The 12,159-nt window shown below is 49.7% G+C and overlaps 1 protein-coding gene across 1 annotated transcript; it reads right to left on the bottom strand.

The window, feature by feature from the left end:
- Window positions 1-1,202: 1,202 nt before the first annotated feature.
- Ggcx (gamma-glutamyl carboxylase) lies at window positions 1,203-10,877 on the bottom strand. The gene is made up of 15 exons (XM_071601806.1): window positions 10,770-10,877; window positions 10,482-10,652; window positions 9,310-9,468; window positions 8,838-9,003; window positions 6,772-6,850; window positions 6,010-6,116; window positions 5,136-5,299; window positions 4,443-4,708; window positions 4,133-4,264; window positions 3,619-3,770; window positions 3,064-3,233; window positions 2,798-2,928; window positions 2,373-2,520; window positions 1,809-2,004; window positions 1,203-1,560 (listed from the first exon to the last, which is right to left on the bottom strand). The coding sequence occupies exons 1-15, from the start codon at window positions 10,810-10,812 to the stop codon at window positions 1,368-1,370; spliced, it is 2,277 nt and encodes a 758-aa protein (XP_071457907.1). The 5' UTR covers window positions 10,813-10,877; the 3' UTR covers window positions 1,203-1,367.
- Window positions 10,878-12,159: the final 1,282 nt, after the last annotated feature.

Below are 12,159 nucleotides of genomic sequence, written 5' to 3'. Positions count from 1 at the left end.
CCTTGTTACAGCAGCCACCCACTATCATCTTTTCCCTTCTCCACATATTGGTGATGAATCCAGGACCTTTGCAGTAGGCTTTCCAAAACCTAAAGTTGAGAACAAAATCCAAATGCTGGGATCAGAAGGATCAATCTAAAGCCGATTGACTAAAAGGCCAATTCTCAGAACAAACTAGACCTCATTATTCTTGGGACGTGGATAATTATACTGAACACTTTATGCCATTCTTGGTGGGGGAAATAGGTCAGGGACATGGTGGTATACTGGCATGAAGGCAGCATCCTTGCCCATGTAGAGTACTTTTATTAGAAGTCTTCCAAAACATAAGGAAGATAGCTGAGGTTAAGGTATGAAGAATTAGAAAACCAGTTATCAAGTCAAATACCCCCCAACTCTTAAACCATTCAAGGAACCCTAAGTAAGACCAAGTGTTTAAATAGCTTGCACGACATTTTCTGCCTATCCTATGGGTCCAACCCGCACAATAAAATGTCTCCTGGCCTCAATTGAATTCATGGGACTTGATCTTAAAAAACAGGCACATGCAATCCCAGCCATGCAGGAGAATCTCAACTTCAAGGTCAGCCTGGGCAACCTGTAAAAAGGTGGTATGGCTTGCCTAATTTGCTGAGCTCCAAGTGTGATTGCTGATACTTGGGTGTGTGGGGGGGGAAGGGGGACAATAACTTCACTAGCTAATGGAAACCACTGTCTAGGCAACTGGAAAAAAGAAACCAGAATAAGGTAAAACCACTTTATACATTAACATTTCAGGCTTACTCGCAATGAATCTGGAACTACCAATCTACCCTTTATTTTTTGGATGTCTCGGGCAAATTACTTTGTTCACAGTTTGTATGGGGATAAGGGATACTACAGATTAAATATAACAATATAGGTACGTGTGTAACAGCACTTAGGAACATTAACCATTGCAGGGTTTTTTTGGGGGGAGGGTCAGATAACTGGGGATTGATCACTGAGTCACATCCCCAGATTTATTTAGAGACAGGGTCTACTGAGTTGTTTAGAGTCTCCTTTGCTGAGGCTGGTTTTGAATTACAAGATCCTCCTCCCAACTTCCTGAGGCACTGGATTACAGGTGTATACACCAGCATACCCAGCTGAGCTGGTCAGTTTTAACTCTTCCCCCTTTATTCTCAAAGGACATTTGACAACCTCCTCATGGCTCCTCAATCTTGGATTGAAATATCTTTATTAATTCCAAGCTGTAGGTCTGAACTAAAAAGAATTCTGGAGGGAAATAATGTAAAACAAATCTAAAAATGTTCTCAAACGTCCATTGCATAGATGCTGTGTCTGTGACTGGCTGCTCCCATATCTGCATCAAACATCCGGGTGCCCTAAAACTCTGAGTGCATAGGATCAGGATTTGTCTCAGGAGGATTGGAATTTGAAGACTCCCTGTTTGAAGGACTTGATTCACCATCTGTTTCAAAAGGGCGCCAGTTTGCATAAGTCACCTCTTGGGCCAGCTGCTCCAGGGGAGGGCGGCCTAATAGCAGATTTCTAAGTGAAATTCGAGTCATCAAGAAGCTGAAAAACAGGAGAAAAGCCAACCAGTCCAAACTTCTGTTCAACATATAAGTTCCAGCCAAAGCCCTTAGGGAACACCTAGCCCCTCTCCCCCAGCTATCTGAGAATCTCTCTGCAGTCCTTATATAGCCTGGCAGATACCAGGATAGGGGCATTGGCCATCAGACACAGGCTACTTCCTCTTTCAGGAGTCTAGTGTTACCCTCATGAAAGAAGTCACCAAGCTTGCAACTGTAGGTAGAACTCACCTGCGACGAAAGATGTACAGTTTTCGCAGCAAGAAGCGAAAGAGTCGCTCGTGGAAGGGGGTATTTCGCCGACGTTGGATCTCCTGGAGCCTTTGCTGGCGTCTAAGAAAGGTCTGAACCAGAGGTGTTGGCTCAGGGCCCCCTTTCACTTCCCCTTCCAAAAGAGGCTGCAGCTCTGGAGGTAGAGGCCCCGTTTCTGCCCAGAAGACAACAAAAGAGGAATCACTGAGATGGATCCTGTCCCTGAGAACTCTTCACCACGGAGAGTTTTTTTTTTTGGTACCGGGAATTGAACTCAGGGGCACTCAACCATTGAGCCACATCCCCATCCTATTTTGTATTTTATTTAGAGATGGGGTCTCACTGAGTTGCTTAGCACCTCGCTTCTGCTGAGGTTGGCTTTGAACTTGAGATCCTCCTGCCTTATCTTCCCCAGCCACTGGGATTACAGGTGTGTGCCACTGTGCCCAGCCCAAGTTCATTCTTTAATGGCTAGATCCTTACTCATGACCTTGATTTCTTGAAACCCGGGGGTCATATCCATCTGACCCTTCATACACTCACCACTTCCATTTTCCACCTTTTCCTTTAATTCTTGTAGATAAGCCAGGTCTTGCTCCAGTGCAAGCTCTGTAGTGTTGACATAAACGTACATGTAGCAGGAAGGGCCAGGTGATGTCGTGTGCACCTTATGGTACTTGCCAGCAGGCAGCTGAGGAGGAGAAAAAACCCGGCTTAGCCAGCCTGGTACACTGTCCACTGTCTCCTCATTCTTTTGGAGTCTAAAGTAACTGACCTCTAGGATCCTGGAGGAGGCTACTCAGAGCCAGAGACTGCGCCTGTGTGCACTCTGCCACTCTTAAGCCCCAGCGGAACCCCCTACTGAATTCCTGCAGCACCACTGCTGTGAAGCGTTTTCTGGTCTAATAAACCCTACTCACCTAAACTGTCTAAAAGTGTCTTTGCCACTGTTAATCCCAGCAAAATACCTGCATTTTTTCTCCCTCCCGAAGAGTCTGGTTCTTCTCTTCTGCCACCAACTCCACAGTCACCTCCCCCTGCAGCAGCTGGATGCTAGTGTTGCCCAGGTCTTCACTCACAAAATTCTCCAGATGCAGCCCTGCCAAGGAAACACCCCACAGTAGAATGAACTCACTCCCTGCCAGAGCAGAGGTGCAGTTCATCCCCGTGGAGGGCCTTCCCACTGACAGAGGACCAGGGAAGGTAGCAAGGCCTCCCCCGGCAGGCTCCTTACCAGGGAAGTCTGCAATGAAGACCACCTCTGTGTGGTTGTCCAGGCTGCTCTTGATTCCCTGCAGCTTGGTTCTCCAGGGAGATAGGTCCATCAACAGTGGCTGTACCCAAGGTGTGCGCTGGAAGGGGGACCAGTCGGCCTGCACGATGTCCACACGAGGGTCAAAAAGCCTTAGGAAAGAAAGAAAGCTTGTTCCAAGGAGGCCATGACTGCCCACCCACTGCCACTTCTACTTCTGTTCCTTTCATCACTCCCAGGGAGAGGGGACAGGGTTTCCAGATAGAAGAAACAGCTGATGTCAGCATGCTATTGCCAGCCCAGGGCAGAGGGAAGAGTCTGCAGCACTGGAAGGCGGGGCTGGGGCTGCCTGTGGAAAAGGCACTGTAAGGGACCAGCAGCTCACTCCTCTCCAGGACGATGGCGCCCCCTGCTGGAAGCCACCACCAATGCCCACAACCAGACTGACCAGGATGTGCATATGGCAAGACAAGGCCGCCGTTCACCTCACTTCAAAGAGCTGTGTGCAATTTCCCCTTTCCTGCTCCCCTTGCCCACCTCTGCTGGAAGCGGTCATTGATGGAGACCCATATATCAAAGTAGATCTGGGGCTCAGTGACATTGTACTTGGGAAGCAGGCGGCTCAGGCAAGTGGCATACTGCTTCAGCATATCTGCGTGATCCTTCCATCGCCGGCTCTGTGTGAATACCTGACCCAAACCCCACATTAGTCCCACCTCACATCTTCAGCCTCCTGACAGGCATGCACTGCCCACGGCATGAAGAGACCCAGCCTGCTGCCCCTTTCTGCCAGAAAAAGGTCAGCACTCGCCACTGGGGATGAACTTTTCATTGCTGGGCTAATGGTACTTACCTTGCCTAAATCTAGTCACAGTATAAAGAAGTGGCTGGCATTCTACCTCTACCCACCTAAGAAAAGGTTCAATCTGACTCCTGAGAAAGAGCAGAGACCCAAATTTGTTTTACTTTTTGATGTGTGTAGAACCAAACCAGGCCCCAAAGATCAAGAGGACTCTGAAGAACAGACCGTCATTAGTGTCAGATGCCTCACCCCAGGGTTGAGGTAGCCCAGCTCGCCAGTAAGGCCATCACGGTAGGTGATCTTCACATGCTGGTGGGAGCGGGAGTGCACCATCATGTCCCAGGAGTAGCCATACAGCCCATTTGTCCAGTTGTTATAGCCCTAGGATGGCAGGGCCGGGAGGGGTGGGGGTCGGGTCAGATCAACTTGTCTCATGCCAATTCCTTCCTCTATTGAGAGAGGCCTACAAAACCAGTTCATTCTTTCCCACTTTATGATTTATGTCACCTCTGCCAGTTTCCAAGCCCAGCCCCTGCTACACGCACACTGCATCACTAACCTGGGTGAGGAAATGGGAATAGGGCAGAAAGAGCTGCTCCAGGAGGTAGAGCAGAGTGAAGGCAGCTCCCAGCTGGTGGCGCAGCCCTGGCTTCTGGGCTCCTTTGGCTCGGCTCCTCTTAGAGATGCAGGAAGCACTGGGCTGAGGGGCTGCCTTGAGAGGCAGCAGCTCTTGGAGCCTTTTGGGGCAGTGGGATATCAGCTTCCGAGGCCACTCAGGGGAGCAGAAGAGAGGACTGGTAGCCAGCATGACATAAGGGAACATACCTAGAAAAGCAGGGAGAAAGGATGCAGGATTGGCCTGAACCACACCCCTCCCTCAGGAAGCCTGTCCCAGATGCTCTACTTAAATCAAGCATTAAGCAGAACACCTGCCTAGCTTGTACAGGCCCTGAGTTAGACTCCTGCACCACACCCCTCATGCACACACACACACACACAAAAAAAAAAAAAAAAAAAAACAGAAAAGAGAGTTCTCAGCTACAGGATACTGGATGCTTACTCTTCCCAGAGACTCCTTACACAGCACACTGAGCCCAAAGCCCCAATGCTCATCCCATCCACTCCCCAATTCACAGTGACTGCACTGGGCACTGCTCAGCTCCTGGTCCCACCACTATTTCCCAAAGGATGCCTCTTCCTAGTCTCTCCCTATAGCCTCTGGCTCCTGTTCATCCAAGCTACAGATACTGACCAATGCTGAAGAGCTGGGAATTCATGCAGTGGAAGTAGGACACAAAGAAGAGGCCAATGGATCTTGAGGCATCAAAGAAGAGCAGGAAACCAGCAGAGAGGTCCAGCAGCAGCCCACACCAGTGCACCACCAGGAGGCTGGTCAGCTCTTCAGACAACACCAATCTGCAGGCAGGCACAGGGACCCACGTCACAGAATACTCACACACGAGATGCCTCACGGCCCTGTCCTTGCTGACACACACTCACTGGCGAGGCAGACCACTGAAGGGCCCGAGCCACCCCCAGATGCTACAACAGAGTTCTCCAACTCCTTCACAGGTTCGGGTGTCCCATTTTTTTTCAGCATACACTATGTAAAAGACAAGGGCAGATTTCCTAGCACAAGATAGGCCTGAGAAATGTGTACTGTGGGGACAGGAGGTTCCTCGTGGATGTCATGAATGAAAAAAAACTTCAGGAAGTGGAAGAGGGAAAAATAAAGTAAAACAAGAAGAGGGGAGAGGAGAGAAATCAGAGGCGAACTTGTTTGGGACACTTGGTCATAATGGTTTGCTTGAAGCAGGAGCAGTGGCTGTCCATCTTGGTGAGAGCTGGGGCAAAGGCGGGCATACTGCACCTGGTTCTGGCCCTTTCCTGTCTATTTCTTTTCCCTTCTTGCCCAACTGTAGCACAAGTCTCCCAGGAGCAGCTGGGACTTAATCTTTTAATATAATTGACTCTCCTCTGTCAAGCAGGGAGATGAGTGGACAAAGGAAGTCAAGAGGGGTGAACTTGGGCACAGTGGGAAAAGCACCCATTACTGCAGACCACAGGAGCCAAGTGCCTGCTCTGCTCCAGGCTCCAGCAAGGCCTCTACTCTGCCTGCCACTCACTTGAAGGGACTGAAGAGCCAGTGCCGAGACAGGTGCTCCATGGAGTAGCCTTCCACCCAGTCTGCATCCAGTTTCTTCACACCAGCAATGAAGTACACAATGAAGATCTGCATACACAACATGCAACACTCAAACAAAAAAGAACCTTGGTTTTCAGGGTTTTTTGCAGTGCTGGTGATTAAACCCAGGGCCTTTCACATGCTAGGCAAGTCCTCCACCACTGAGTACACTGCCAGGCCTAAGAATGTTGTTGACTATTTAGTCATGAACAAAGTAAGGCCTGTACTCCCAAGTATCTGGGAGGTTGAGGCAGGAAGATCCCAAGTTACAGCTGGCCTAGGCAACTTAGCAAGACCATCTCAAAATAAAATTAAAAAGGACTGGGGGTGTAACTTGGAGGTGGAGCATCCCTAGGTTCAATCCCCAGCACCAACAGAAATAAGTTCTGATCTCAGTCCAGGACGCAAGGTACAGCAGATCCACTCCTCCACTGTAGACATTCACTCACCCAACAAGCAGCAGACCCCGAGGGAGAGGACAAGACCCATCCTCTCAAGAGGGCTCCTCAGCCCACACAAACAATACTCTTCCCTGAACAGGGTGAGAGAACTCCCAGAGTAAGGACTGGAGAAAATGGAAAGCCAGCCTGGCTTCCCACAAAGGGAAAGAGTCAACCCAGGAAGGCAGAGTATACGCAAGCTGGCATGGGAAGGCAGGCTGCCCACAGTGGCTATCAGGAGCATCTGTCCTGAAGTCCTGTACCTGGCCACGTAGCACTGTATAGTTCCAAAGGGGCACGTGGGCATTCCTCTTACGGGCATTCAGAAGGCCGTCCACAGACCTGTACCAAGGAGTCGACATGAGGGAGGCCTCCTGGTCCAGCCCTGTCTCTCCCTCTCCTTTCCATGCTGACAAGCCCATCTACCACAGGAATACCTCCATGGCCTCCCTGGTTCTCTGGGCTATTCTTGAGACCCTTTAGAAATGTATGAGAAAATTCTGAATTTTTGTTTTTTTGCAGTGCTGGAGGTTGATCCCAGAGCCTCATACATGCTAGGCAAGCACTGTACCACTGAGCAACATCTCCAGCCTATTGTAACAGGTTTCTTTTAAGTCATAAAAGAAGTATTACTATAGCCAGCAATGCTCGCCTGTACTCCTAACAACACAGGAGGCTGGGGCAGAAGGATTGCAAGTTCTAGGCCAGCCTGGGCAACTTAGCAAGACCCAATCTAGGATGTAGCACACTGGTAGAGCACTTGCTTAGCACATGAGATCTTGGTTCAATCCTCAGTATTGCTAAACAAAAAAAAGAAAGAAATATTACTATAGATTTTTTATTTATAATAAAGGTACATCCCAGTAAACTTACCATAACTTGAAAACATTATTAAGTTGAAAATGGATTTTATACACACACAACTTACTGAATGGTCTAGAGTAGCCTAGCCTGCCATAAATGTGCTCCAAACACTTCCATTAGCATACAGTCAGGCGAAACCATCTAGCCCAAAGCATGCTTCATAATCAAGTATTTTATCTCATGTCATGTAGTTCATTAATAGTGTACCAAAAGTAAAAAACAGGGCCGGGGACAAAGCTCTGTGGTACGGAACTTGCTCAGCGTGCATGAGGCCCTGTGTTCCAGCCCCAGTATGGAGAAAAAAAAAAGTGAAAACCACAATGGCTTTATGGGGATGCTTTTGTACTGCCACAAAGTAAAATACAGATACATAAAACAATAAAAAGTTTATTGCTTACTACTAGCTCATAACTGATTCTGTACTAATGGATCAAATTGGGGAAAAAGTCTAGGCTAGAAAATGACTGAAAAGGGAAGAATCTGAGAAGTGTTTGAAAAGTTAATGAGGAAAAATTTTAAATGTGCCTGCCATGCAGAAAGCCCTCAGTAAATGATAGCAATTTTTTCAAAACGTATAAAAGTCATAAAAATGGCATTTCTCAGGGATATTCTGCCAAAACTGTGTCTTCATTCTCTGTGATCAGAGATAGACATTCTGAATGAATTTAAAGTTTTACAAAAAGATCCTGGAGATGCAGCTCAGTGGTAGATCAAGTGCTTAGCATGTACAAGACCCTGGGTTCAATCCCAGGACTGGAAAAAAGTTTTTTTTACAAAAGAAGAATTTGCATATGTCCATCAATGGATGTAACTTCATGGTTGTTCATGAGTTCGGTGTTTGCGATTTTGTTCATATACCCATCTTACTGACATTTCACGTTTGCTTTTCACTTAGCAAAGGGAAGACTCTGTAAGGCATCCACCCTGCCACCCTGACTCCAAATCCTTTCCCCCACCTCCCCAAGAGATGGTCACCTAAGCCAGAGATGGGAAGGGCTACTTCCTCCCAGGACAGCAGCCCTAGTGGACCCTCTCCTCCTGACATGATCTCCGCCTCACAGCAACGTCTATTTTTGGTTCTAACTCTCCCCTCTGGGCTCACACAGAGAAAGTCTGCTCTCTGTTTCACATGAGCACCCTTGAAGTATCTGAAAACAGCTAGGTCTGGTTTTGGTCTTCTCTTCTTCTAAGAGGGTTACAGGAAGTAGAAAGGTCAAGGCACCTGGGGAGATATGGAAAAAGTGAGGATGGGATGGAGGCATTTGGCCTTTTGTCAACCCCACTGCCCCAAATGGCTGGCCGTTGCCCCTCCCAAATTCACCCCAAAGTGTAATCTTGCAACCATGCTTTGCAAAACATGGTTAAAAAATATGCCTGTTGGGGCAATTTCTAGGACTCTGATGAGTCCTCATCTCTGGTAAGCATCCTGATCCATTGACCCTGCCCCTATATTCCCAACTCATACCAGTAGTGGTGAGCATCCATGAACGTCAGCTGGAAGGCCACCAAACCATACAGGTAAGAATGGTTGTTCCACGACGTCTTGTCCAAGAGAAACACATACCAGTATGGCAGCAAGAACAGCACACAACTCAGCCGGTAGCACAGCCCGAGCATCATGCCTAGCGCCCCTGGGATGCACAGGGAGCAGAAGTAAGGCCCCGGGGTCACCACAGGCCCAGCCATGACTGGGATTAAACAAAGTCATCAGACATCTTGTGATCAGGCAAAACTAAATGAAAATTACACACTATTTCAATATTTTGAAAAGAGAAGGTATGGATTCACACATGAGATGACCTACAGATGTGCAGCATGAAAACTAATCCTGCAGAAGTGAAACAGGCACCCAAGACTTGGACATTCACCAGTATGCTCCTTATTCTTTGTTTCTGACAGGTCAGTCAATATTCCCATCTCTCCCAAGTTCCCCTCACCCAGAAACATGATGGTGTAGACAAGATACATCCAGTCAAGTGGCAGCGGGCGCAAGGTATCCAGCAAGGGGAAGCGGCAAACGTCCAGTCCATCCAGGTATTTGCGATCCAGTGAGCTGAGCCCCCGCTCCTGGGGAATGTCCAGCACCATCAAGAATGCTGTAGAGGCAGCAGGAGAAGGGACTGTGAAGCTTCAGCTAGGGTAGCAGTGGAATACAGGAGGACAGCTAAGTATACCCAGCCCCAGGGCCAGCTTCTTCTTACCTTGGTTCTACCATTCACTCAACAAGGATCACTGAGCCCTGTCTGTGTTGGGTGACATTCCAGCTGTGTGACCTCAGACAGCCCCGCAGCTCAGAAAGTCAATGCCCCATTTGTGAAAGAGGGCTCATAATACTTCATAGTGTTAGAGATGATTGAATGAGAGAAATGTACAGAATGCTATCAAAACCGATAGGTTCCAACAGTTATAAGGATCTATCCTACAGAGCTACAGAAAATGCTCTGGGGGTCCTTTGCTGGGGTACTTAGCAAACAAACAGGTAAACAGAAAAGACTGATCAGATTAGGAAGCCATTTGGATTAAGGCAGAGTTTCTAACCCTTAAGGCCAGTCCTATTTTGGTCTGGGTATCTGCTGGGATGGCTGCCCTGTGCATTACAGAACATCCAGGAGCAGCCCTGGTGCCTGCAGAGATACATGCTACCTATTGCTCTGGCTCCAGGTTGTGACACATCTCAGACATTGCCAAGTCTTCCTGGGGAGCAAAACTTTCCCCAGTTGAAAGCTACCGGACTTGGGAAGCTTGGCACCTGTGTAGTCTATTCCAAGGACACGTGCTGTCACTCATTCCAAGTCCTGGGTCAGAAAAAATGTTCGTTTCTTGTTGTCACTCTTGCTTTCTGTTACTCTAAAGTTAGTTTTTGGGCAACTTAATGCCACAAACAAAATGGGTCCCTACTCCTCTGCCTCTATTTCATCTAGCCGCATATGAAAGCTCCTCTGGCCACCAATCCTACCTAGAGGGGGCAAAGCCAGCCAGGTTCGACCCTAACTTCACGGAGACCTCCCACTCGCCACCGTCCTCAGCTCTCGAAAAGCGAGCTAGGTATGCAAGCAACCCAGGGAGGCAGCGCTGTCCTTCCCGCTTCGCACCCGCAGCGTGGCCTCACCAAAGAGAACCCGGAAGACCGCCAGGCTGGCCGGATCCGTCGGTCGATTGAGCAGGGTCACCAGCCTCTGCCAGCTGGACAGGTCCGTCCACTCGAAGCCCAGGAGCGCCGCCATGCGGCCGGCCTGCGCGGGCGCCGCGGCCTGCGGGGGACCGTCCTTCTGCACTTGGTCTGCAGCCGTGAGCGCACGAGTGAGCGAGGGGCGCCGGCCTCTCCCCGCCGCCCCGGGCCAGCGCCCGGCTCCCGCGGGCCCTCCCGCCCTGCCCGCACGGGGGACCCCGAGCCTACCCGAGCCGGCCGGCGCCCGCGCGGACCGGGCGCGCACTGCCATGACCAGCCCGCCTGGAGCCGTCCGACACGTCGGCACCGCGCGGCGGCCGGAAAGCGTCGCGCTGTCGTGAGGGGTCCACGCCGGCGCTACCGGGCGGCCGTTCCTCTGGGAGGGCTTGTGGGAGGGGAGAGGGCCCGGCGGGCGTGAGGGCGGGGCCAAGGGGTTCGGGGGCGTGGGGCGGGGCCAAGGGGTTCGGGGGCGTGGGGCGGGGCCAAGGCGTCCGGAGGCCCCGCCCGCTCCCGGGGCCCTTCCCACCGGCCGGCGGCCCCAGCCTCTATGGACTGCTGCGCGGCTCAGCGCTCGCGGTGGGGGGCGGCGGCCCCCACCCCTGACCCCGGCCCGAGGGCGGGACGGCGGGCGCTGCGGGCCTGAGCGCTGCGGCCCTGGGCGAGGCAGGCTGCCCGCCTCGGGCTACCGCGGCCCCTTTGCACCGTCAGAAGTCGGGGCCCCAGAGGCTGTTGACCTGATGGTGCGCAGCGATACTGCGGGCTGGAATTTCGTCTGTCGAGTTGCCGGTGCTGGGACAGGGAGTGCTCCGCCAATGAGCTACCCACACCCCTGGGCGTTTTTAAATAGAGAACTTTGTTAAAGGAGTGATTTTTTTTTTTTTTTTTTGAGATTTTTTTACTTATAGGTGAACACAATATATTTTATTTTTATTTGGTGCTGAGGATGGAACCCAGTGCCTCACGCATACTAGGCGAGCGCTCTACCCCCAGCCCCTAAACGAGTGATTTTCAAAACATCAATTTATTAAAATACAATGAGATTATTAAGGGTTTACGCAAATTTTCTTGAAAAATAAGTATATGTTCCATAACAATTTAGATTACTTTCGTTTTGCATTCGGATCTCTTTAATGTTTGGTTTCGTTGAAGAAAAACTACATTCTCTCTCGTATCTGCTGCATTTTATCTCTTGTGAAATAACTGAAGATTATGAAGGAAACCTGGCCTTGCCGGCATTTAATTGAAAAGGGAAGATCATTTTATTAGCCTTTTAAAGTAATTGTGAATATTCTTTGATATCGCACCTAAATGTACAAGCACTATTTTTTTGTTTGTTTGTTTGAGTACTGGGGATGACACCCAGCCTCCTGCATGCCAGGCAAGCCATCTACACAGACCTATATCACAGCCCCTTGGGTTTTGTTTTGGGTTTTGTTCTGATGCTGCGGATGAGCTCAGGGCTTCAGCATGCTAAGCCTGAGCCTTACCATAGAACTCCAGCTGCATCACACAGATGGTAATCTTTTAAAGATCACTTGGAATATGGAATCTGAAGCCATGTCTATAAGCTTTAGGCTCCATTACATTAACATCTTTGGATGGACATTTTACTCACAGG

Source organism: Marmota flaviventris, chromosome 14, assembly GCF_047511675.1.
Source record: "Marmota flaviventris isolate mMarFla1 chromosome 14, mMarFla1.hap1, whole genome shotgun sequence".
NCBI classification, from domain to species: domain Eukaryota; kingdom Metazoa; phylum Chordata; class Mammalia; order Rodentia; family Sciuridae; genus Marmota; species Marmota flaviventris.
Note: the sequence above shows the minus strand (reverse complement) of the source record. Positions and strands in the feature narration are given on the sequence as shown.